Raw genomic sequence first — 27,524 nt, 5'->3', positions numbered from 1 at the left:
TGCTACAATGGAGAGTCAAACTTGCAGTAGGAAATAGAGCTTTGAGTTGTGTGCATTTCTGTCTGAGGATTATTCTTAGTATTTAGGAACTCTCTGACAGTTTATTATAAAAAAACGTTTTGAATTTGCTGGGGAGTAGGAGGAGATCTTGAGGGACGCTGACCCAGGCGGTGGGGATGGTATTGAAAAGTTGTATGCCTGAAGCCCCATTAATAGCAATATTGTAAATCATGGTGCTCAAATAAATATTGGCGGGGGGGCAGTGATTTGCTGTTCTCAACAAACTTTCTTCAATATGGGAGTAATTTTTTCAATATAGTTTTCCTGAGTGTTCACTAAAAATGTATTTTTTTCATAACTAATACCGTTAGCATTTAAGAGACCTTTCTTAAAGTTTCTGTTTTGATATAAAATAGTCTTTGGACTTGTTTCAATTACTACAAAATTTTTTATTGCATGATAGTGTTTATGTTGGCCCCATCTCATTAGCTAATGGACTAGTTCCAAGTTTTAAGCGGTATATCTTTCTCCAAGCAAACTTTCAGAGGCGACCGTTCTCCTTTCCTTTTAAAAAGCAAAAAGTGATCGCTTTTTGCATTTACTCCTAAGAAGGAGACCATTAGCTAGAGACTAAAATCTTTTGTTACACTTATTTAACTTCATGACTAAGTGTTTTTTCTTTTTTGTTTTTATAAGGTTGATTTAATGCCTTAAAATAAATTATATGTCTAATATATGTATATATGTACATATCTATGGAGGAGAAGTGGAGGGGAGGGCAGAGGGAGAAGAGACAGATGAGAAGCAGCGGGGGCCAGGTCAGGGTAGTCAGGTACAGAGTTGTTGTTAAGGAACGATAGAGCCAAATATCCAAACCACTGAGTCAACAACACTGAAATCACGAGACCCAGATTTCAATAACCACACTTAGAAAGGCGTCTGTCGAGGGCAGGCTGGAGGAAGTATGGGATGTGGGTGGGAACCTGGGGACACTAGTGGAGGAAAGTTGCCTCGTGATGGGATCTGTGCTGCAATATTGTAGGTATAAAACTCATCTGTGAGTAACTTTGTAAATCGTGGTGCTTTTCTTAAATAGCAAAAATTCTACTTGAAAAAATAGAACCAGGTATGTTGTAGAAATCATGTACGGCATGATTATGTTTGTGGGGAAGATCTCCCTAGTGAGGGTCAGAGCCCTAGAAGTCCACTCATAGCGAGTTGGGGCCAAGCAGTCACATTGTTCAGTGTGAGGGAAGGACCGAGAAAAGTGATGCTCGGGCCCCGTGGGCATGGGGACCACCAGGCCCCACCCAGCCATGGGAACCGGACTGTACCGGGAATCAAACCAGGCATGTGTGAGGCCAAGGGCCTTAGTCATTGTGCTGATTCTCAGCCTCAGTGCTGTGACATTTTAAAAAGCTGAACTTGGATGAAAGTTGAATGCAGACTGGATAGGATATTATTTAAGATGTTGTTGTTATAAAATTTGATGGTTGTTGTAATGACATTTTGTTATTTTTTAAAAGGAAATTCCTGTGTATTGAGAACACATGTTGAATACTTATAGGAGAAATGATGCATAGGATTTTCTTTAAAATATCTCAGAAACAAAACAAAACAAAAACAACCAAGGAAGGGAGTCTAGATTAAATAAAATGGGCCTAATGTTGATCATTTTTAAAGCTGGATTAATGGAATGTGAGGTTCATAGCACAGTTTTCTTTATTTTGCTTATTTGAAAATCTTCATAATAATATGAAAGAGCCACAAAACTCATAGGAAGGAAAAATTTAACACATTCTGTCTGATTTCCATTTTGAAATATAGTAACATAGTCATTGTATTTTAAACAAATAGGGCTGAGTAGGGCTGGAGAGGTGACTCAGAGGGCTAATGCAGATGTTTTGCATGTGGGAGACCCAGGTTTGATGCCTGGCGCCACAAGGCTCCCCTGAGCACCATCAGAGTGATTCCCTGAGCACTGCCAGGTGTGGCTCCAAATCAGACCAAACAAATCCAACCAGTCGGCAAACAAAATAGAATAGTGATTAATTTCCAATTTACAGGAAGGAGAAATTTGTAATTTTCTTCTGTATCTTTTTTGGGGGAAGGGTTTGGGGTATTACTGGTCGTGCTCAGAGGTCAGTCCTGGGGTCATATATACTGTCGGGGGTTGAATCATTGTTGGCCAGTACATGTGGCAAGCGTCTTAATCTCTGTACTGTCTCGCTGACCTATAATTTTTTTCTCTTTAATTACCCCCCACTCCAACTACTCCCCTCAATTTCGTCTCTTTAGTGAATCTTGTGGGATGGCATGTTTAGTGGAACTAAACTTCACAGTAATTTAGATTCTTTTATTATTTGCACAGATCACTTACTCTTTTCCCATTAAGTTCTTAGTAGTTGTGTTCAGATGTCATTAATACATGTACTTCTCCCTTTTAAACAAAGTGTATCTTTCCATTTATTCAAGTCTTCTATTTTATCCTGTTTATTCTGTTTTTGTTATTTGTTTTTCTGTACTTTAGCACATGGCCAAATACTTCATTTTCTCTGGCGTAGTTATAAATTAAAAAAAAAATTAGTTTCTTTGTTCCCATTGTTAGTATATAGAAATGCAATGAATTTCTGAATTGATTTTATAGCCTACAACTCTGTTATATTCACGTGATAATTCTTGGAGTTTTTATTAATTTCTTGTGATTTCCTGTGTAAACAGTGATGCCATTTTATTTCTTCCATTTACACCTGTGTTATCTTTTTTACTGTGTCTTTTTGTACCACCAAGATTTTTAGTTAGTTGAAGAAGAGTGGGGGGAAACATCCTTCTCTTGCTCCAGATCTTGGGGGGAATTATTCACCTCTGTGCCATTTCCTGCGTGTTAGCTGTAGTTTTTACAGATAAATCTCGAATTGTGTAAGTTTTTTTCTGTCATAGTAAAATTAGTTTTTCTCAGTGGGTATTAAATTTTGTGAGTTAATTTTTTCAATTGATATAAGATATTTTTCTTGTTTCACCTGCCAACAATAGTGGATTAACATTGACAGAATTTTGAATTCGTTAAAGCAGGTATACAAACTTGAAGTTAATTCCACTTGGTTATGATGGCTTTATCATTCTACTTACCCATTGCTGGATATGATGATATGCCAGTATTTTGTTAAAGTTATTCAACATGAATTCTGGCTTCCATTATTTTAGTGTGTTTTGGGCATCAGATTAATAGTAGCCTAGAAGAGGGAGGAGTATTCTGTGTTCTGGAGTGATTGGAATATTTATGTAAAATAAGTATCCTTTAAAATATTAATCCCTTAAAAATGTTCAATAGAAATTGTAAGATAAACTGTTTAAGGATTTCTTTGTGGGAAAGGGGGGCAGTGTTAAATCACAAATCCAATTCTTTTACTAGTTCAATATTTCAGAAGCTCTTTTTCATCTTTAGTAAGCTTTGTAGACTTGGTTCTTATATTCTTTTTTGTTTGTTTTGTTTTTTGATCACTCTTGGCAGTGCTCAGGGCTTATTTTTGGCTCTGCAGTCAGGAATTGCGGCACTCTGGGGACCACAGGGGTGCCGGGAATCAAACTAGGGCTAGCTATTTGCAAGGCAGATGCCCTATCTGTTGTACTAGTTCCAGCTCCTTGGTCCTTATGTTCTTCACTGAATTTCTAAGTGTATAAAGTGTTCCCATATCATGCTTTTATTGACTTTAAAATCTGAGTCCTAAATGTCCCTGGTTCATTCCTGATACGATTTGTGTCTTTTCATTGTACCTTTATCAGTCTTACTTGTTTAGCAATTTTGATCTGTTTGAAAATACTTTATATTTCATTGGTTTTCATTATTGTTTTCTTGTTTCCACTGTCGTAATCTGAATTTGAGTTCTTATTTGAAAAATAATTATACCTATTTCAATGTGTTATTGTAGGAATTAGAGATTCAGCAGACTGACTCCAAGACTGCTCATGAAATTACACAATATCTAACTTTTGCTCTGTTAGTTCAATAGGAATTTGATTTAGGAAGTGTCTTTGCTAGTTTTTGTTATCATTAGAATTCTAGATTCATTTTCTTTCCTTGTTTGCCTAGAGCGCAAAGATGCTGAAGGGTGGGAGACTGTTCAGAGAGGAAGACCTGTGCGCTCACGGTCAACGGTGGTGACGCCGAAAGTTCTGCTAGCAACGGACGTGTCCCGGTCTAAGGATGATAGTGACAAGGAAAATGTGCACCTTTCCCCCACTGAAGCCGTGCAGAAAGGTGAATTTCCTGGAGATGGACCTTCTAGTACGCTAGACTCTCGGCCCAAAGACTTGTCACACACTTGTGATCATCCTCTTGCTGAAAGAACCCAGGTAGTGCATTATGGAAATTCTTTTTCTCCCTTTTATAAGGGATATGATTTTGGTGGATTGTCTTTTATGTTCTACTTCATAACTGGGTTTTGATTGTGAAAGATTTCAGAGGTACAGAAGTGTTTCAAGGATAGAACCCTGCATATATATTAAAAATATGTATATATAACCCTGCATATATATTAAAAATATGTATATATAACCCTGCATATATATTAAAAATATGTATATATGCATGTTTGTATATACAGATTCACCTTTAGCCACATTTCCTCCACAATCACATGCCCCACATATATACTGCATCACTTATCACTTAATCACTTAATCCCCGTTATTCATCGATTTATTCGAGCGGGTGCCAGTAACGTCTCCATTCATCCCGGTTGTGTGCTAGCGTAGCCCAATGGTATCTGTTCGTTTTAGGAACATGTAGAGCCTCAAACCGATATACTGCATACCAAACATTTAACCACAATATATAATTGTATAGTCATTAAAACCATTTAATCAGATAGTATAGCATATGTTTCCAAAGGAAAAAAGAATTCTTTTTTTTTTTATGCTACATGATTCTTTTTATTATTATTATTTTTAGTGAAACACCATGAGGTACAGTTGTAGATTTACAATTTTTTGTGCTTGGGTTTTGATTATACAATGATCAAATACCCATCCCTCCACCAGTGCCCATTTTCCACCACCATGGATAACATCCCTCCCACCCCCATCCCTCCCATCTCACCCTGCCTCTGTGGCGGGCAATTCCCTGTGTTCTCTCTCTCCTTTTGGGTGTTGTGGTCTGCAAAAGAGGCTTTGAGTGGCAGACATGTTCAGTCCATAGTCTACTTTCAACATGCATCTCCCCTCCTGGGAGGATCCTCCAAACACCCTTTATTTGGTGCTCCCTTCTCTATCTGAGCTGCCCTTTCCCCTAGAATGCCCGGCTGGCCTCTTAGCTATGGAGTAATCCTCCTGGTGTTGATCTCAGCTATTCTTGGGTATTAATCTCATATTTTGTTTCTTTATATTCCCCAGATGAATGCGATCTTTCTATGTCTATCCCTCTCTTTCTGACTCATTTCGCTTAGCATGATACTTTCCATGTTGTACCACTTATATATACATTTCATGACTTCATCTTTTCTAACAGCTACATAGTACTCCATTGTGTAGATGTACCAAAGTTTCTTTAACCAGTCATCTGTTCGTGGGCATTCAGGTTTCTTCCAGTTTCTGGCTATTGTAAAGAGCATTGCAGCACTCTTTACAGTAGCCAGAATCTGGAAAAAAACTGAGCGCCCAAGAACAGATGACTGGTTGAAGAAACTTTGGTTCATTTACACAATGGAGTACTATGTAGCTGCTGGAAAGTATCATGTTAAGCGAGATGAGTCAGAAAGAAAGGGATAGACACAGAAAGATTGCATTCATCTGGGGAACATAAAGCAACAAAATGGGAGACTAACACCCAGGAGTGGCCAAGATTAGTACGAGGAATTTTGCTCCATGACTTGGAGGCCAGCCACACGTGCTAGGGGAAAGGGAAGCTCAGATAGAGAAGAGAGCACCAAATAAAGGGTGCTGGGAAGATCCTCCCAGGGTGGGAGAAGCATGCTGAAAGTAGACTATAGACCAAACACTCAATGCCTCTCTTGCAAACCACAGGACCCAAAAGGAGAGAGAGAGAACAAAAGGAAATGCCCTGCCACAGAGGCAGGATGGGATGAGGGGGAGAATAGGGTGGTGGTGGGAGGGATGCTGGGACCCGTGGTGGTGGAGGATGGGCACTGGTGGAGCGATGGGTACTTGGTCATTGTATAACTGAAACCCAAGTGCAAAAATTTGTAAGTCTGCAACTGTACTTCATGGTGTTTCACTAATTAAAAAAATAAATAAAACTAGTATTGTTTTAAAAAAAATAAATAAAAGGTGACTACTTTCAAGAACTAGAAAAAAAGAAATTTATATTTATGCATTTTTGACAGGAATCAAAGAACAGTGCTGAGTGTCACTTGCAGGAGCATCTGATCTTAACCTTCCCATTTGTTAATTTTGATGATTTTGATGAAGCGCTACCCTCTTGCTTCATCATTCTTAAAAATTCTGATAGAGGGCCAGAGAGATAGTACAGTGGGTAGGGTGCTTGCCTTGCATGGGGACCACTTTGAATCAATCCCCAGCACCCATATCTTCCCCCAAGTCTACCAGGAGTTATCGCTGAGCACCACTGGGTGTGGTGCCGAAACAAAGAAGTAAATACCTTATGTTGGTTTATGTGATAGTAACATGATTTGACAATTTCAGGAATAATCCACAGTAGAACTTTTGAGTAAGTAGCTATTGATGGAAGTTCTCAGTATACAGGTTTATATCTGATTGTGGGGAAACTAATAATACTGCCATTCTAAAAATGAAATTAGCATATATCTATCTTTTTCAAAAATTGCATTACAGTTTAGCTCTGATATTGTTACATAAATTACATTGACTTTTTAATAAACAGGGTTGGCTCTATTGTAAACACCAGTAATGCTAATATAAATATTGTCAAGAAGATTATAAACCATGGTGACTTACGTATAGATAATGTTGATAGTACTGTAAACAATGTGATACAATTTAAATAATGTTCTTGCTAAAATCAACACTTAGAGACACTTTAATTCCTGACCAATAGTACAATTTTTAAAGTAGTTTATAAGATTTGGCCAAGTTTAATATTTATATAAATAATTAGACTGGGGTTTTATGGCCATTGGAATGTTTATATAATGTTTATTTAAATAATTATGTGACTTTTAAATTCACAACTCTAGATTTAAAATTTTGCAATTGGAGCTCATTATTCTGGATATAATTGGAAAACAGCACTTTTCTTTCGGTATTGTGTTATAACTTGAAGTTAAAGCCTAGTTCTAGTGATTAAGATTGCTCGAGGCCCTCCCATTGATCATGGATTTGCTCGAGCGGGCCCAGTAACGTCTCCATTGGAGACTTTGTTGTTACTGTGTCTGGCATATCGAATACTCTCGGTAGCTTGCCAGGCTCTCCGAGAGGGGCGGAGGAATCGAACTCGGGTCGGCCATGTTGGCCGCTTGTAAGGCGAACACCCTACCGCTATGCTATCACCAAACACAGTAACAACAATGATTAAGATAGAAAGTTTAAAAAAAAGAACGTATATTTTGCCTCAGTATTATATTTGTTTTAGGTTGTTTTCACTCTTCTGTCTGTTGCTTGTTATATATTCTAAAAGGTAATGGAAGGATATTGAACTCTAAAAACTATGAATTGCATGAGCTATAGGCTCAGATAAGATTGTACTTTTTTTACTGTAGTAAAATAGCTTTTCTTAATTAGCTTTATTTTATTAAAAATTAAATCCAAAACCTTGATAAAAATTAATGCAAAAGCTAGTTTTTATTTGTTTGGGTTCTTTATTTATTTTCAGAATTGATGCTGATTTCTTTAGTAAAAACCACCTTTACTAGGAAATAACTATATGAAATAGAAACAATCAATAGTGGGATTGAACAATTAGCAGTGCTGTGATATTCTGAAAGCTATATATACACATGCAAAAATGCTGGACTATCTTTAAAGACATGTTGAGATTCTGTTACTTATCTGTAAAGAGAGAAATTTTATACTTGGTGATAAGTCACTGTCACTGTCCTCCCATTGTTCATCGATTTGCACGAGCAGGCCCAGTAACGTCTCCATTGTGACAATTGTTACTGTGTTTGGCATACCGAATACATCACAGTAGCTTGCCAGGCTCTGCCGTGTGGGCGAGACACTCTCGGTAGCTTGTCGGGCTCTCCGAGAGGAGCGGAGCAATTGAACTCTGGTCAGCCGTGTTGGCCGCTTGCAAGGCAAACGCCCTACCCACTGTGCTATTGCTCCAGCCCTCAAAATATCAAAACATCTAATATGGTAATAAAGTAAAGTAAAGGCCCTCCCGTTGATCATCGATTTGCTCGAGCGGGCCCAGTAACGTTTCCGTTGGAGACTTGTTGTTACTGTGTCTGGCATATCGAATACGTCACGGGGAGCTTGCCAGGCTCTGCTGTGCGGGCGAGATACTCAGTGACCTTAAAATATATATATATATATATATATATATATATATTTCCTCAAATATATGATCATCTAATTTGATATGCCAAACACAGTAACAACAAGTCTCATGATGGAGACGTTACTGGGCCCGCTCAAGCAAATCGATGAACAACGGGAAGACCGTGATACCGTGAATCTTTGATAAGGGAGCAAGAAATATAAAATGGATCAGGGAAAGCCTCTTTAATGAATGGTTCTGGCAAAACTGGAAAGCTACATGCAAAAAAAAATGGGCTCAGACCTCTAACTAATACTATGCACAAAAGTCAGATCAAAATGGACAAAAGACCTCAACATCATGAAGAGAGACAGGAACACCCCAGAGGCCCTGAAGACACCGGGGCAGGGCGGAGCGGACAGTGGCGTGGATGGAGAAGAGATGAACTGTGTCTCTGGAGCCTCCTCCCAGCACAAGTCCTCACAAGTCCTCATAGACCAAAATCTATGAGTTACATCAAAAAAAAGGTCGGCAAAACCCTCCATGATATTGAAGCTAAAGGTATCTTTTTTTTTGGGGGGGGGACCACACCCGGCGATACACAGGAATTACTCTCTGTGGCTCTGGACTCAGGAATTACTCCTGGCAGTGCTCAGGGGGACCATATGGGATGCTGGGAATCGGAACCAGGTCGGCTGTGTGCAAGGCAAATGTCCTACCCGCTGTGCTATTGCTCCAGCCCCCAAGCTAAAGGTATCTTCAAAAATAAAATGCCACTGACCAAGAAAGTAGAAGCAGAGATAAACAAATGGGACTCTCTTAAACTAAGAAGCTTCGGCACCTCAAAAGAAACAAGTAACCAGGATACAAAGACAGCCTATGGAATGGGAAAGGATATTCACCCAATACCCTTCTTACAAGGGGTTGATATCAAGGATATACAAGGCACTGGTTGAACTCTACAAGAAAAAAATATCCAATCCCATCCGAAAATGGGGTGATGAAATGAACAGAAATGTTCTCAAAGAAGCAATTCGAATGGCCAAAAGACACAGGAAAAAATGTTCTTCATCACTAATCATCAGGGAGATGCAGATCAAAACAACAATGAGATATCATCTCACACTACAGAGGTTGGCACATTCAAAAGAACAAAAGCAACCAGTGTTGGTGTGAATGTGGGGAGAAAGGGAATCTCCTTCACTTTTGGTGGGAATGCCGACTGGTCCAGCCTTTTTGGAAAACAATATGGATGTTTCTCAAAAAAATTAGAAATTGAGCTCCCATTTGACCCAACAATACCACTTCTGGGAATATGCGCTGGGGCCCAAAAACACACAGCAGAAATACCACCTCCACTCCTATGTTCTTTGCAGCACTATTTTCTGTAGCCAGAATCTGGAAACAACCTGAATGCCCGAGAACAGACGAATGGATAAAGAAACTATGGTACATCTACACAATGAAATACTGTGCAGCTTTCAGGAAAATGAAATCATAAAATATCCTCATAAATGGATGGACATGGAGAGTATCACTGTCACTGTCACTGTCCTCTCGTTTTGCTCGAGCGGGCCCAGTAACATTGTGAGAATTGTTGTTACTGTGTTTGGCATATTGAATACGTCACGGGTAGCTTGCCAGGCTCTCAGAGTGGGTGAGATACTCTCAGTAGCTTGCCAGGCTCTCTGAGAGGGGCAGAGGAATTGAACTTGGGTCGACCGGGTTGGCTGCGTGCAAGGCAAGTGCCTACCCGCTGTGCTATGGAGAGTGTCATGCTGAGTGAAATGAGTCAGAAGAAGAGGGCAGATACAGAATGATTACATTCATTTGTGGTATATTAAAATATAACTATCGCCCAATCTGCCTATTGTCTGTCATCTACAAACTATTCACTCGAGTCATCCTGAATAGGATTAGCAGAACACTAGATGAAGGACAACCATGTGAACAAGCTGGATTCCGAAAAGGATTCAGTACCATCGACCATATCCACACAGTAACCAAGCTCATTGAGGTATCTCGGGAGTTCAAGATGCCACTCTGTCTAACGTCCATTGATTTAAAGAAGGCCTTTGATTCTGTTGAGACGGAAGCGGTCATGGAAGCCCTAGCCAATCAGGGCGTACAAACTCAATACATCAGGATCCTTCGTGAGCTCTATTGCAGATTCACTACCAAGATCTCACCATTCTACAAAGAAGTAATCATCCATATCAAGAGAGGGGTTCGGCAGGGTGATACCATTTCACCAAAACTCTTCAGTGCCACCCTCGAGAACATCATGCGACGACTGGAATGGGAAAACATGGGAGTGAAGATAGATGGTCGGCAACTACACCACCTCCGCTTTGCTGATGACATCGTTCTAATAACACCAAACATCAACCAAGCGGCACAAATGCTGGACGACTTTGACCGTGAATGTGGAAAGGTCGGACTACAGCTGAATCTTACGAAGACAATGTTTATGAGAAACAGCCTTGTTCCTGATGCTCCATTCGCTCTCAACAGAACCACCATCTCCGAATGCAACAGTTATATATACCTAGGTCGAGAAATCAACATGATGAATGACCTGGCACCTGAGTTGCGCTGGAGGAAGTGAGCGGCTTGGAATGCCTTCAAGAGCATTGAAGAAATAACTAAAAGGACAAAGAACCTCCAGCTACGAGCACATCTCTTTGATTCCACTATTCTTCCTGCATTAACATATGCCTCAGAGACCTGGACCCTACGAAAACAGGATGAGAACACTATTCGGGTCTCTCAAAGAGGAATCGAAAGAACTATGCTTGGAATATCACGATTCACTCAAATGAGAGATAGAATCCGGAGTTCTGATCTTCGTCCACGCTCAAGAATCAGGGACGCTGTCTCATTTGCCAAGACATCAAAAATCAGATGGGCTGGACACGTAATGAGGTTTACAGACAACCGCTGGACTAGAGCCATTACTGATTGGATTCCACGGGACGTCAAAAGATCGCGTGGACACCCACCTATAAGATGGTCAGACTTCTTCATCAAGACCCTAAATGATCGGTTTGAGGCTCTGCATGTTCCTAGAACGAACAGATACCATTGGGCTACGCTAGCACGCAACCGGGATGAATGGAGACGTTACTGGCACCCGCTCGAATAAATCGATGAATAAGGGGGATTAAGTGATTAAGTGATTAAGTGATATAGTAAAGAAGAATATCCATGACTAGGGAAAACAGGGGTTAGGAGATTTGGTCAGTGGTTGGAATTAACCACAAGAGTATATGTGGGGCTGAGGGTAGATAAGATAGAGAAGAGACCAGTATGACAATATAGCTGGGAATGATCACGCAGGACAAGATCTGAGTTTTAAAAGTAGATAAGGGGGTAATCTTGATAACCTTTCAGTATCAATATTGCAAACCACAGTGCTCAAAAGGAGACACAGAGAGAGACAGAGACAGAGACAGACACACACACACAGAGAGAGAGAGAGAGAGAGAGAGAGAGAGAGAGAGAGAGAGAGGAGAGAGAAGAAAAGCACCTGCCATAGAGGTAGGTAGAGGGTGGGGAGTGGGGACGATGGGAGGGAACCTGGGGACACGGCACTGGGAAATGGACACTGGTGGAGGGATGGGTGTTGGAACACTGTATGACTGAAATCTAATCCTGAACAGCTTTGTAAAGGTCTGTATCACAGTGACTCAATAAAAAAGTTTTAAAAAAGTACATAGGTTGCTTGGAAAAGGAAAGGTAAGGATGACAGAGTCATATATCACAGATTAGGGTGAGGCATAGCACTGCTTTCCCATGACTTATTTATTTTGGGGGCAGAAGTCTTCAATGAGGAATGTAGAGTATCTGATGTGCAAAATGATACATTAGATTATAAGAAATAAACAACGGAATTTCTGTTTTTTAAAAAAAATATTATAGAGATGAAAAGTGTCTTCTCATATTGGGCAGTCTTTGCAAAAACCTTGTTAAGTGCTTTTAGTTGAATATTAGATAAAGTATACTTCTGACTAAATTTCTTTTGTGGTGTATATAGTCCTTGTCAGAAAGTAGCCAACTAAAATAAAACTAATCATAATATATTATTTAATTTTTTCTAGCACTTCAGGTAGTATAAGTAATGCATGTTTAGTGCAGTTTATTTTATACTGTTATGAACAAAAAAAGATGACTCAGCCAACGGCTGTTTTGTAGTTTTATAGACAGGTTAAACAGAATCTCCTTTTTCAGAGTGAGCATTCTGTGTTTTGTGTTGTTGCTGATTCATTGTGTACATGTTTCGTTAGTTCACAGCAAGTGCAGTGGATGATGTCAAGAACTCTGGCCCTTGTTTCCTTCAAGAGAGTTCTGTGCGAACTTCTGAGATACCCGCGGTCCACATTGATGCAGGGGGTGGCTCAGTTCCTCAGCAAGCTGACGTACCTCCTTTGCAAACCACAGAACACACATTTTCTGCAGCGAAAGCGAAGATAGAGAGTGAAATGGACCCTTCAGATATTTCAAATGTGAGTGCTGCCCGCTTGGTAAGAACAACTTATGAGAATTCTGAGTTAATATGTTAAAGAGACATAAATCACAATAACAGTGTGTTGTTACTTTGCGTTTTACAAGTATTTTTTTTAAAAAACAAAAACTTCAGCATATCATTTTACATTAAAACATTTTTGTTACCCGAGTTCGATTCCTCCGCCCCTCTCGGAGAGCCCGGCAAGCTACCGAGAGTATTCAATATGCCAAACACAGTAACAACAAAGTCTCCAATGGAGACGTTACTGGACCCGCTTGAGCAAATCGACGATCACCGGGAGGGCCTTTACCTGTACCTTTATTGTTGGTGCGGGAGCCATACTTTGAGATTCTTGGGGTTCCAGGATGCATACACACAAATCGTGTGTGTTATCACTTGATCCATAGCCCTGACCCAGTATTTTTATTCTTTTTTTAAAATTTTTTTAGTGAAACACTATAAAATTGGATGTGGATGTGAGGTATAGTTGTAGACTTACAAATTATTTGCTTGTGTTCTGTGGGCTGGAGCGATAGCACAGCGGTAGGGCGTTTGCCTTGCACGCAGACAATATGGCCGACCCGAGTTCAATTCCTCTGCCCCTCTTGGAGAGCCCAGCAAGCTACCAAGAGTATCTCGCCCGCACGGCAGAGCCTGGCAAGCTACCCGTGTTGTATTCAATATGCCAAACACAGTAACAACAAAGTCTCCAGTGGAGACGTTACTGGGCCCGCTCGAGCAAATTGATGAACAAGGGAGGACAGTGATGATGATGGGTTTCAGTTATACAGTGATCTAGTACCCATCCTCCATCAGTGCCCATTCTCTACCACCAATGATCCCAGTATCCCTCCTAACCCCCCATCCACCCATCCCACCCTGCCTCTGTGGCAGGGCATTCCCTTTTGTTCTCTATCTCCTTTTGGGTGCTGTGGTTTGCAAAAGAGGTATTGAGTGGCAATCATGTTCAGTCTATAGTCTACTCTCAGCATGTTTCTCCCATCCTGGGAGAATCCTCCCAATACCCTTCATTTGGTGCTTCCTTCTCTATCTGAGCTACCTTTTCCCCTAGAATGTGTGGCTGGCCTCCAAGCCATGGAATAAACCTTCTGGTATTTATCTCGGCTATTCTTGGGTGTAAGTCTCCTATTTTGTTACTTTCTGTTCCCCAGATGAATGCAATCTTTCTATGTCTGTCCCTCTCTTTTTGACTCATTTCGCTTAGCATGATACTTTCCATGTAGTACCACTTGTATGTAAATTTCATGACTTCATCTTTTCTAACAGCTATATAGTACTCCATTGTGTAGATGTACCAATGTTTTCTTTAACCAGTCATCTGTTCTCGGGCACTCAGGTTTTTTCCAGGTTCTGGCTATTGTAAAGAGTGCTGCAGTGAACAAACAAGTGTAGATGTCACTTCGAGTATACTTTTTTGCCTCTCTGGGATATATTCCCAGGAGTGGTATTGCTGGGTCAAGTGGGAGCTCAATTTCTAATTTTTGGAGAATCGTCCATACTGTTTTCCAAAAGGGCTGAACCAGTTGGCATTCCCAGCAGCAGTGAAGGAGGGTCCCTTTCTCACCACATCCGTGCCATCACTGGTTGCTTTTGTTCTTTTGGATGTGGGCAGTCTCTGTGGTGTGAAATGATATCTCATTGTTGTTTTGATCTGCATCTGCCTGATGATTAATGATGTAGAGCATTTTCTCATGTGCCTTTTTGCCATTTGAATTTCTTCTTTGAGAAAGTTTCTGTTCATTTCATTGCCCCATTTTTTGATGGGGTTGGATGTTTTCTTCTTGTGGAGTTCAACCAGTACTTTGTATATCCTTGATATCAACCCCTTGTCGGATGTGTATTGGGCATATATCCTGTAGACTGTCTTTGTATTTTGGTCACTGTTTCTTTGGAGGTGCAGAAGCTTCTTAGTTTAATATAGTCCCATTTTTCTATCTCTGTTTTCAACTTACTAGGCCAGTGGCATGACATCTTTGAAGATACCGTTAGCCTCAATGTTGGGGAGGGTTTCGCCAACCTTGTCTTCAATGTATCTTAAGGATTCTGGTCTGATGTTGAGGTCTTTAATCCATTTTGATCTGACTTTTGTATATGGTGTTAGGCAGAGATCTGAGCCCAGTTTTTTGCATGTAGCTGTCCAGTTTTGCCAGCACAATTTGTTAAAGAGGCTTTCCTTGCTCTATTTCATATTTCTTGCTCCCTTATCAAAGATTAGATGATCATATGTTTGGGGAGAGATGTCAGTATATTCAACCCTGTTCATTGGTCTGCAGCTCTGCCTTTGCTCCAGTACCATGCTGTTTTAATTATTACTCCTTTGTAGTAGAGTTTGAAGTTTGGGAGGTTGATTACTCCCATTTTCTTTTTCCCAAGAATTGCTTTAGCTATTTGTGGGGGCTCATTGTTCCATATGAATTTCAGGAGTGTTTGCTCCATTTCTTTGAAGAATGTCATGGGTATCCTTACAGGGATCGCATTGAATTTGTACAATGCTTTGGGAAGAATTGCCATTTTGAAAGTGTTATTTTGTTGAGAATCTTCGCATCCGTCTTCATCAGGGATATCGGCTTGTAGTTTTCTTTTCTTGTGGTGTCCAAATCCATGAGCAGCGGATATCTTTCCATTTTTTCGTGTCCTCTTTTATTTCCTGAAGAAGTGTTTTGTAGTTTTCTTTGTACAGGTCTTTTACTTCCTTTGTTAAGCTGATTCCTAGGTACTTGATTTTCTGGGGCACAATTGTGAATGGGATTGTTTTCTTCATGTCACTTTCTTCTCTTTCACTATTTGCGTATAGGAAAGCCATGGACTTTTGGGTATTGATTTTATAGTCTGCCACTTCACTATACAAGTCTATTGTTTCTAGGAGTTTCTTGGTAGAGGTTTTAGGGTTCTCTAAGTATAGTATCATATCATCTGCAAATAGTGAGAGCTTGATTTCTTCCTTTCCTACCTGGATGCCCTTAATACCTTTTTCTTGCCTAATCGCTATTGCAAGTACTTCCAGTACTGTATTGAACAGTAGTGGAGAGAGTGGGCGGGCATCCTTGTCTCGTTCCTGAGCTTAGGGGGAAGGCTCTCAGTTTTTCCCCATTGAGGATGATGATTGCTGTAGGCTTGTGGTAGATGTCTTTACCTATGTTTAGGGAAGTCCCCTCTATCCCCATTTTGGCGAGGGTTTTCATCATAAATGGGTGCTGGATCTTGTCAAATGCTTTCTCTGCATCTACTGATATGATCATATGGTTTATGTCTTTTGTTTTGTTGTTATGATGGATTATGTTGATTGACTTCCAAATGTTAAACCATCCTTGCATCCCCGGGACGAATCCCACTTGGTCATGGTGTATGATTTTTTTGATGAGTTTTTGAATTCTATTTGCTAGTGTTTTGTTGAGAATCTTTGCATCTGTGTTCATCAGGGATATCAGCTTGTAGTTTTCTTTTCTTGTGTCTTTGTTTCCTTTTGGTATTAGAGAAATATGGGCTTCATAGAAACTGTTTCAGAGAGTTCCTGTTTCTTCAGTTTCTTAGAAAACCTTGAGAAGAACTGGCAATAGGTCCTCTTTAAATGTTTGGAAAAATTCGCTAGTAAATCCATCTGGACCTGGGGTTTAGTTTTTGGGAAGACTTTTGTTTACAGTTTCCTTGATGTGAATAGGTTCTATTCAGGTACTCTATATCTTCTTGATTCAACTTTGGGAGATGATGGGAATCCAGGAATTTATCCATTTCTGCTAGGTTCTCTTGTTTTGTGTCATTCAGACTTTCAAAGTAGTCTCTGATGATCTTTTGAATTTCTTTGGTTTCTGTTGTGATATCCCCCTTCTCATTTCTGATTCCGTTTATTAGGGTTCTCTCTCTCTCTCTCTCTCTCTCTCTCTCTCTCTCTCTCTCTCTTTCTTTGTGAGTCTTGCTAGTGGTTTATCTGTCTTGTTTATTTTCTTGAAGAACCAGCTCTTGGTTTCATTGATCTTTTGGGTTGTTTTTTGGGTTTCCATGTCGTTGATTTCTGCTCTAAGTTTTATGATCTCTTTCCTTCTGCCTGATTTGGGCTTCTTTTGTTGATCTTTTTCTAAAATCTTGAGCTGCGAAGTCAAGTTTTTTATGTGGGCCCCTTCTTCCTTCCTGAGAAATGGTTGCAGAGCTATAAATTTTCCCCTAAACATGGCTTTAGCTGCATCCCATAGGTTCTGGCAGCTCATGCCTTCATTCTCTTTTGTTTCCAGGTATCTTTTGATTTTGTTCTTGACTTTCTTTCTGACCAACTCGTTGTTCTATCTTGAGTTATTTAATTTCCAGGTTTTTTATTTGGTTCTCTGTGTCTGTGTGTGATTCACTTCTATTCTCAGTGCAACGTGGTCTGAAAAGATTGTTGATACTATTTCTATCTTCCTGATTCTATTGAGGTATGTTTTGTGGCCTAGCACATGGTCTATTTTGGAAAATGTTCAGTGTGCACTGGAGAAGAATGTGTATTCTTTCTTTTTGGGGTGTAAAGCCCTGTATAAGTCTATAAGCCCTCTCTCTTTCTATTTCTTCCTTCAAAGCCAATGTTTCCTTGCTGAGTTTTGTTCTTGTTGATCTATCCAGAGGTGATAAGGTGATGTTGAAGTCTTCAGCTACTATTTTGTTGCTAGCAATGTCCTCCTTAAAATCTGTTAGCAATTGTTTTAAATATTTAACTGTTCCCTCATTAGGTGCATATATATTTAAGAGTGTGATTTCTTCCTGTTGTATGTATCATTTGATTAATAGAAAATGGCCTTTGCTGTCCCTTCTAATCTTTTTCAACCTGAAATTTATGTTGTCGGATACCAGTATGGCCACCCCAGCTTTTTTGAGGGAGCTGTTTGCTTGCAGGATTTTTTCCCATCCTTTAAACTTTGAGTCTGTGTTTGCTCTGATTATTCAGGTGAGTTTCTTGTAGGCAGCAGAATGTTGGGTTCTGTCTCTGAATCCATTTTGCCACTCTGTGTCTCTTAATTGGTGAATTTAGACCATAGACGTTGAGAGAGATTATTGTTATGGGGTTTTGTTTCATCTTTCTGTAAGGGTCTGTTGTGCTTGTAGGGGTTTGTCTTCTTATAGTAACCCCATTACCCCTTCTTTTAGGTTTGGTTTTGAGTCTATGATGTTTCTGAGCTGCTATTTATCCAGAATATAGTGTACCGTTCCTTTGAGTTTGAGTGAGAGTTAGCCGGATAGAGTATTCTTGGTGAAGTGTTCATTTCAGTGAGTTTTTTCACTATATCCCACCATTGCCTTCGGGCTTGGAGGGTTTTCTCTGAAAGGTCTGCTGTGAATCTAAGGGGTTTTCCTTTGTATATGATTTCCTTCTTTGACTTTGCTGCTTGCAGTATGTGTCTCTATCTGCGGCATCCATGATTCTAACTATGATATGTCTTGGAGTGTTTTTGTTAGGGTCTCTTTTATCTGGCACACTTCAGGCTCCTTGAATCTGAATAGCTTCATTGTCCAACTCTGGGAAGTTTTCAGCAATAATTTGTTTAACCGTGGCTTTTTCATTGGGATTGTTTCTCTGACCTTCTGGTACTCCAATGATTCTAATATTGTTCTTTTTGGAATCATGCCCTTGGACTCTGATTTGCTCTGGAGCTATTTTGAAGTCTCTTGCCATTGTTTGTTGTTGCCTGTAGGCTTGGTGCAGCTGATCTTCCAGCTCACTGATTCTGTCTTCAGCTGTGACCATTCTACTATTGAGGGCACAGACTGAGTTTTTTTTATTTCATCTACCGAATCTTTTATTTGTGACATTTCTGTGTGTAGCTTTCCAATTTCTGCTCTCATTTCTTCCTATAATTGTTTAGATTGTTTCTTTAATGTCCTCCTTTAATTTACTGGATATCTGTCTCACTCTTTCATTGAGTTCATTGAACATCTTCATTACTTCATATCTGAATTCTTTCTCAGAGAGGTTCCTTAGGTGAGTAGCACCAACTGAGGCTTCTGGACTCTTTTCATCGTCCTCCCTCGTGGTAGGAATTTGCATTGTTGATGAAAGATGAAAATGGAATAATGTCAAATTATTCATTTTATAGAGAATAACACTAGATAGATATAATATGGGTTGTCTAAAGGAAAATAGTAATAGTATTTTATTTCTTTAGTAAGGAATGAAAGACTTAGATATTTTAGTGGTGAGTGTTTTAAAAGTCTAAACATAATTATGGTCACATAAATAGTGGGTTTAATTTATAAGATAGATATTGGTTACTTTTTATAATTTTTTATTGTCATAGCTGAATATTCTATTAAATTTACTTTCCAAATTGTTTTCTGCGAGAATCAAATTTCAAAAGAGTACATAGGTCTCATAGTTAAGCATAAGAACAAAAGTTTATTATTATTATTATTATTTTTTTTGTTAGTGAGACATCATGAGGTACAGTTGTAGACTTACAAATTTTTGTGCTTGGGTTTCAATTATACAGTGATCAAATACCCATCCCTCCACCAGTGCCCATTTCCCATCACCACGGATCCCAGTGTCCCTCCAACCCCCCATCCCCCCCATCCCACCCTGCCTCTGTGGTAGGGCATTCCCTTTTGTTCTCTCTATCTCCTTGTGGGTGTTGTGGTTTGCAAAAGAGGCAATGGCTGACAATCATGTTTGGTCTATAGTCTGCTTTCAGCATGCTTCTCCCATCCTGGGAGGATCCTCCCCAAACCTTTATTTGGTGTTCCCTTCTCTATCTGAGCTCCCTTTTCCCCTAACGTGTGGTTGGCCTCCAAGCCATGGAGTAAAATTCCTGGTACTAATCTCGGCCACTCTTGGGTGTTAGTCTCCTATTTTGTTACTTTATGTTCCCCAGATGAATGCAATCTTTCTATGTCTATCCCTTTTTTTCTGAGTCATTTCGCTTAACATGATACTTTCCATGTAGTACCACTTGTATGTAAATTTCGTGACTTCGTCTTTTCTAACAGCTACATAGTATTCCATTGTGTAAATGTACCAAAGTTTCTTTAACCAGTCATCTGAAGAACAAAAGTTTAAAAAATTCATTTTATCCTTGATCACATATTAGGTGCAATATTCAAAACCCTTGGTTCTTTTGGAATCAATTTCACATATGTAGAAGTTACAATGAGTGTTAGTATAGTCTTAGATTTTTAAAAAATTTGTTTTTATTTATTTGTTTATTTTTTGGCCTTTTGGGTCACACCCAGCGATGCACAGGGGTTACTCCTGGCTTTGCACTCAGGAATTACTTCTGGCAGTGCTCGGGGCACCAATGGGATGCTATGAATCAAACCCGGGTTGGCCACGTGCAAGGCAAATGCCCAACCCACTGTACTATCATTCCAGTCCCTAGTCTTAGATATTTTAAAGAAAACAAAATTTTTTTTTGGGGGGGTCACACCCAGCGATGTGTGGTTTCTGGGTTTGCTCCTGACTGCACTCAGGAATTATTCCTGGTGGTGCTCGGGGGACCCTATGGGATGCTGGGGATTGAACCCGGGTCGGCCTCGTGCAATGCAAATGCCCTGTCTGCTGTATTATCACTCTGGTCCCTGTTTTAAAGAAAATTTAAGTTGAGCAAGATTTGTTTTTAAAGCATTTTATTGATGGGCCTTTGGTTGACAATGTTCTTACATTTTTGTGGTTGTGTAATCCTCATCATGCATATAAGATACCCTGTATCAGTGTCATTAACACTCAGATGTGCCCCCCTCCATTCTTCTCATCTCCTGCCCCCTTTCTGTTGGTAAACACCATGTTTCCCAAAGAATTTAAAAATCATGTTTTTGAAACCAGTATTTAAATATTTTTTTCTCTGTTTTGTCTTGGCGAAGATACTTACGTGATTGGGTTGTTCTGATAAGCATAAAAAGGAGAACTTTTAAAAGGAGAACTTTTTCTTGGATATAGCATTGCCACAGAGCTGGGTAAAGTGCAATTCTCTTATTTAACGGATGTGTAGCACAAAAAGATTGCAAGAATTTTTTCTGTGTAAGGTTCGTTTTTGTCAACATTGTAAAACAAAGTAGGTTGATCCAAAAACCTAGCTATATGTAAAGTAAAGTAAAGGCCCTCCCGTTGATCGTCGATTTGCTCGAGCGGGCCCAGTAACGTCTCCATTGGAGACTTTGTTGTTACTGTGTCTGGCATATCGAATACTCTCGGTAGCTTGCCGGGCTCTCCGAGAGGGGCGGAGGAATCGAACTCAGGTCGGCCATGCTGGCCACTTGTAAGGCGAACGCCCTACCCGCTGTGCTATCGCTCCAGCCCTAAAGTAAAGGCCCTCCCGTTGATCATCGATTTGCTCGAGCGGGCCCAGTAACGTCTCCATTGGAGACTTTGTTGTTACTGTGTCTGGCATATTGAATACTCTCGGTAGCTTGCCGGGCTCTCCGAGAGGGGCGGAGGAATCGAACTTGGGTCGGCCATGTTGGCTGCGTGCAAGGCAGACGCCCTACCCGCTGTGCTATCGCCAGCTAGCTATATGGATTTTTAAAAATAATTGCCAAAATTTCAAGTCGTAAAGAAAAATGGAAATGGAAACCAATTAGGTATGCACATATTTATTTGAGTTTACAGTGTGAAAATAGTAAAAGTCTTAAAGGAATAATTGAGTTAATCTTTCATCCATAAACTCTACCCCTAAGTTAAAATCTTTTCAGGTATTCAAAGTAACTAAACAGAGTATTATAATCTTGGAGAAAATTAAAGGGAAAGAGGAGGTAGACTCATGTGAGAACTTCTGCAAACCTAAATATATTAATTTAATATTTGGCACATTCACAAATACGAGTTTCTATGATATTCTAGGTTTTAGAGAGAAAAAGTCTGCTACACTACCCCAGCCCACTTTATTACCTGGCCGGGAGAAGGGGGAGGGTTGTGTGTTTTGGAGTGGCATAGTATCTAGAAGGAAGATCATTATAAAATTAATGAATGCTAGACTTCACCCCAGATCCATAAGCTAGAGCACAAGCTCTTGCATTTTCAAATATCTTTCCTTAGGTTAAATTGGTTTTCAGTGAACTTCACACAACTAAAACCTACAAATTGACAGATTTTGACTTGCCGTCATGCCTGTACTCAAGATATCAAACATCCTTGTCACCCCAACTTTTTACATTCCCTTTCATAATCTCTCGCTTTTCTTTCCTGTGTCCCAGTGTTCACTGTTCTGTTACTCTGTATTTTCATTCTCATAATTTGGTTTAAGTGGGGTAGTGTGATCTTTGTTTAATTTCTTTCACTCAGCACATTTGTTAGTCAATTCTTTTCATTGTTTTTTGGAATATCAGTAGTATGCACATAACACAGCATATGTCTTCTCTCAATTGTTGACAGATGTTTGAGTTATTTCCAGTTTTTCTGTGAGGAGTAAAAGCCCTCTGAATATTTGTTGCTTTGAGTATATGTTTTCATTTCTCTTGGGAAAACCCTTAGGTCAGTTTTGTTGGTTATATTGCTTAGACTCTCTATATTCATGGTAATTTTTGGTATTTGTTCTTTTAGTTGGGAGTATTTAGATCTTCACATAGAATTGTGGAACTATGTCAGTTTTTTTTAACACCTTTGTTGACACATTGCAGTTGACCCTGGAATGATGTGGGAGTTAGGGACACTGGGTCTGTGAAGGCTAAAATTCACATGTAACTTCAAATAAGCCCAGAGTATCGGTGGGTTCCACATCTGAGGCTCTAACCAGCTGGCATCCAAGTTTGGTTCATTCTCTGAATATAGAATCTATGTATGGGTAGACCTTTGTTGTTAGAACCTGTGTTTTTTTAAGTTTGTTTATAATGTACGCAACATAAAATGTACCATAATCAGCCTTTGAGTTCTCTAATCACTGTGGAAAGAAACCCATAACCATTGGCAACCATTCTCTTTTGTCTTGCCCTCCACTGTGTTTTTTTCTCTCTAGATTTGTCCGTTGTGTAGATTCAGATAGTTGGAATACAGTATATCATCTTTCATTACTGTCTTCCACTCACCACAAAGGTTTCCGAAGTTCTTTCATGTTTTAGCCTGTATCACTCCTTCATTCTTTTCATGACCAATATTTTGCTATACAGATAGATCATATCTTATCCATTCATCATTTTTCTGTCCCTAGATGTTTATTTTTACTTTCTTGTTGTTATCAGTAATGCTGTTTAAAATAAAATATTTAGATGCTTATTTATTTATTTATTTGCTTTTTGGGTCACATCCAGCGATGTACAGGTGTTACTCCTGGCTCTGCACTCAGGAATTACTCCTGGTGGTGCTCAGGGTACCACATGGGATGCTGGGAATCGAGCCTGGGTTGGCCAGTGTAAGGCAAACACCCTACCCACTGTGCTATCGCTAAAGCCTCTTTGATGCTGTTTTAAGTAAAATTTAAAAACTTTAAATATATGTTTCTATGTGCTCATTTGATTCTGTTTCTTCTTAGTTGATATCTAGATGGGGTTGGTAGATCATCTGTTAACTTTTCATAGACTTCAGAGAAATCTTATTGGCTACACTATTTTGCATTCCCATTAGGTTTATTTTTTTTAACAACTCTGTTAGGCTTTGGTTTATGTATTATGAAGCTCTGTTACTAAATTTTAAACATTTAAGGATTGTCTTGATTTCTTGGTGAATTGACTTTCCTATTATTTTATAATGATCTTTATTCCTTTTGACTTTTTTGTTTGTTTTTGCTCAGAGATCTTTTATGTCTGATATTAATACTTTAGTTTTCTTTTGATTCCTATTAGTGTGGCAACTTGCAAGATGTTTTTATTCTGATATTTAAATTGGGTTTCTCATGGGCAGCAGATATTTGTCTCTTGCTTTCTGCTCAGCAAGATAACCTTTGTTATTTGAGGTGTAGAGACAATTAGGATATTGTCATATAGTATTATTATAGATATGGTGCATTTAGTTCTTCCATCTTGTGTTTTCTCTTTGACTCTTCTGTTTTCTGTCCTTTTTTCACTTTCCCACTTCTTTTGTATCAGTTGTATTTTACAGTCCCATTTTATTTCCTTGGTAAATTTATTAACCAGATTTCTGCTTTAGCTTCTTTACAGTGACATTTAGATTATTGTCAGGACTTTCAACGACTCTGGTGCATAGTATTTGTATTATTTCCAATACATATTTTAAACTAAGTTATGTATGTTTGGAAAGCATGGCCATTACAGCATTTCTTTGTTCCTATCATAAATTAGTGCTTTGTTTGTAATGTAATTAATCATTGACTTTCGAAGTTTGGCACCAAAATGAAATTGTACTTTATAGTATGAATAATACTTGTTATTTATATAACTTTCACAGTTTCTCATACATAGCAGGCTGGTAAGGAAGGTAAGTGATGTATTATTGTACCACTTTATGAATACAAGAAAAGTTCTAGATTTTGAGAAGCGGAAGTCAAACAGCCAAGCAAAAAGGGTCAACCTATATTGAGCCTCCAGGTTTCATGCTTACACATCAGTGCCCCTTTGTATTTCCTGTTGGGTTTATGACTGGAGCGTGAAAGAAGTGTTTATCTTTCAGTCAAGTGATGGTTCTTATTTTGTTCTGTTTTGTTTTGTTTTAAACTTTATAGTCCATGGCAGAAGTTCTCGCTAAGAAAGAAGAGTTAGCAGATCGTCTCGAGAAGGCCAATGAGGAAGCTATTGCTAGTGCGATTGCAGAAGAGGAACAGTTAACTAGAGAAATTGAAGCGGAAGAAAACAATGACATTAACATCGAAACTGACAACGACAGTGATTTTTCTGTGAGCTTTGAGAATTTTAATTGCAGCTGTTCAAAAAAAGAAAATCCTAAGACATCTTAAGTACAAGAGGGCTTAGGATTTATTTTGTCCTATTTAAAATCATTTTGAAAGAAAAAAAGAAAAGGTCTTTCGGCTGGGAGAAGGTTCACATGGTTGGAAAACAGCCTTTGCATGTAGGAACTCTAGGTTTTGTCCTCGACACTTCATGGTTCCCCGAGCACTGCTGCGTGTGGCCCCCAAACCACCCCTCCAAAATGTTCCTCATAATCTATATTTTCAGTGTGATTCAAACGTACAGGAAATATTAACTTGTTAAAAATAATCACTTGACTGTTTTGATCTATAATGCAGTTGACAGTTTGGAAGTTGTTCTCATTATAGGAATCAAGAAATTGAATCTCAGGGCTGACTAGGATAGACCTTGTCTTATATGCACCAATGCAGGTTCGTTGCTCAGCACCACACATGCCACCTTGGAGTACGGCCAGGAGTGATCCCTGAGCCCAGATCCAGGAGCAGGCCCTGAGCCCAGCTGTGTGTGGCTTTTACCCCATTCCACCGTAAAATTGAACCTCAAAGAAAGTAATCACTCCACATGGCTCAGATAGTAATTGTTAAGACTGAAGAATACTTGACTGTTTCACTTTCCTATAGTCTAATAGGAAATGATATGTAACACAAACCAAATGATATGTAGCCTTACTGCCACTAAGTTTCCAGAATATTATGCTAATGAAAGGGACTTCTTAAATAATAAAACGAAGCCTAATTAGTCCAGCTCTTTTTCTGTTAAAGTACAAAAATCAGTAGATAATCTCAAGTCTCTCTGACATGTGGTCTGAAGGATTAAGATCTATGCAGCTATGTTAGGTTAATATGCTATGTGATTTATATCTGCTTTAATGACATAAAGTTTGTTTTCCTCTTCACATAAGTGAACTGTGGTGTCTTAACTTTTTAAAATTTTTATTAGTGAAACACCATGAGGTACAGTTGTAGCCTTACAAATTTTTATGCTTGGGTTTCAGTTATACAATGATCCAGTACCCATCCCTCTTAACTGGAGATTTTTTTGTGACTCCCAAGAGGAATATTTAATTTTTTCCCCCTCCTGTATTTGAGCCACACCAGGCTGTGCTTAGGGAAAACTCCTGGCTCTGTACTCAGGAATTAGCCCTGGCGTGCTGAGGGACCACTCCTGGCAGAGCTTGGGTTTGTGGGGGAAATGCTAATGTGATGCCAGGGATTAAACTTGGGTCTGCTGCATGCAAGATAAACTCCTTGAACTCCGTACTGTCTCAGCCTCCCTGAAGAGTTTCTTCTGGTTCTAAACTGTTGAATGTCATTTTGAGTAGCAACTGATAAATTTTTCTCAAAATAGGCGATTTTTACACTTCTAATTGTGTCCAAATGTTTGTTCTTTCAATTGTCCTTATTGCCTTGCAGGCCGGCGTGGGCAGTGGCACTGTGTCTTTCTGTGGTATGTCTATGGACTGGAACGATGTCCTTGCAGATTATGAAGGTATTGTGTGTGTGTGTGTGTGTGTGTGTGTGTGTGTGTGTGTGTGTGTGTAAAATGGGCATCTGATCAAATAAGTTCTTTGAAGTGGGAATGCTGATATCACTTACAAGTTTGTTTACGAAGGTTGGAATTTATCCTCTGTGGTTAAAAGTAATAGTGGTTTACATTTTTTTTTTTTCCCAAGCAGCACGTGAATCGTGGCGCCAAAATACTTCTTGGGGAGATATTGTAGAGGAGGAACCAGCTAGACCTCCAGGACATGGCATTCACATGCATGAAAAACTGTCCTCGCCATCTCGTAAAAGGTCTGACTTTTGAAAATGACTTTGAAATGGTTCACAGGAGGGAGATCAGCCCCTCTCGACTGTTAAATATTGTTGCCGCGTGACCTCTGTGAGGCTCATTTCTTAAAGGAAGTTCCACATCCATTGAAGAGTGACAGTGTTTTCTTGAGATGTGAGGCCAGAGTTAGTTCTATATACATTGAATGTTTATTTCATAAACTTTTGAAGACTAAAGAAAATAGTTTTGGCGGTATCACGTAAACATTTGCATCTTCTGCTCATCTGTTTGTGTTAATAGGACAATTGCAGAATCTAAGAAGAAGCACGAAGAAAAACAAATGAAAGCACAGCAGCTCCGGGAGAAGCTGCGTGAAGAGAAAGCGCTAAAGCTTCAGAAACTGTTGGAAAGGGTGAGTTTTTAGGAAATTCAGGCAGCCTTGAGTCAGTGGGTTGTTTTTTGTTTGTTTGTTTGTTTGGGACCACGTGCGGCCATGTTTGGTAGTTACTCCTGGCTCTGTGCTCAGGAATTACTCATGTTGGTACTCAGGGGACCATATGGGATTCTGGGGATTGAACCTGGATTGGCTGCGTGCTGTTCCTCTGGCCCCTGATGGGTTTATTTTTAACTTTGACTTTTTCTCCTGTTGGGGAAAAAATCTGAAAGAATTATAAAAAGTAATTTCTTCAGGATAAAAATGGATTTCTCTCTACCAGACTACAGAGGGTCACCTGTTTAAAAAAAAAGAAAGATGAAAATGAAAAATGAAAAAGAACTTTTCATTTGTAAATTAGCTGAAAAAGTATGTTGCCAAGTAGGCATAGATTCTTGCAGTTCCAGCTTGTTGATTCATTTCTTTCTTTTTTGTTGTTGTTGTTTTTTAAATTTTATTGAAATAGTTTTGTCATTTATGAGATAGCAGTTTACAAGACTTTTCTTGGCGGTTGGGGTGGAGGGGTGGGTCACTTCTAGCATTGCTCAGGTTTGCTCCTGGCTTTGTACTCAGATCACTCCTGTCAGGGCTCAGGGGGCCATATGGGA

The 27,524-nt window shown here is 39.4% G+C and overlaps 1 protein-coding gene across 1 annotated transcript in view; it reads left to right on the top strand.

The window, feature by feature from the left end:
- The window catches only part of SCAPER (S-phase cyclin A associated protein in the ER), a 377,689-nt gene that overhangs the window by 64,111 nt on the left and 286,054 nt on the right, over window positions 1-27,524 (top strand). The window contains exons 8-13 of the mRNA XM_056128752.1: window positions 4,091-4,353; window positions 12,703-12,921; window positions 24,509-24,679; window positions 26,126-26,201; window positions 26,389-26,506; window positions 26,784-26,895. Coding sequence (XP_055984727.1) covers window positions 4,091-4,353; window positions 12,703-12,921; window positions 24,509-24,679; window positions 26,126-26,201; window positions 26,389-26,506; window positions 26,784-26,895 — 959 coding nt within the window. The remainder of the gene's footprint in view (window positions 1-4,090; window positions 4,354-12,702; window positions 12,922-24,508; window positions 24,680-26,125; window positions 26,202-26,388; window positions 26,507-26,783; window positions 26,896-27,524) is intronic.

Source organism: Sorex fumeus, unplaced genomic scaffold (genome assembly GCF_029834395.1).
Source record: "Sorex fumeus unplaced genomic scaffold, SorFum_2.1 ptg000067l, whole genome shotgun sequence".
In the NCBI taxonomy this organism is placed as follows: domain Eukaryota; kingdom Metazoa; phylum Chordata; class Mammalia; order Eulipotyphla; family Soricidae; genus Sorex; species Sorex fumeus.
The sequence above is the reverse complement of the archived record's forward strand: the minus strand, read 5'-3'. Positions and strand labels throughout refer to the sequence as shown.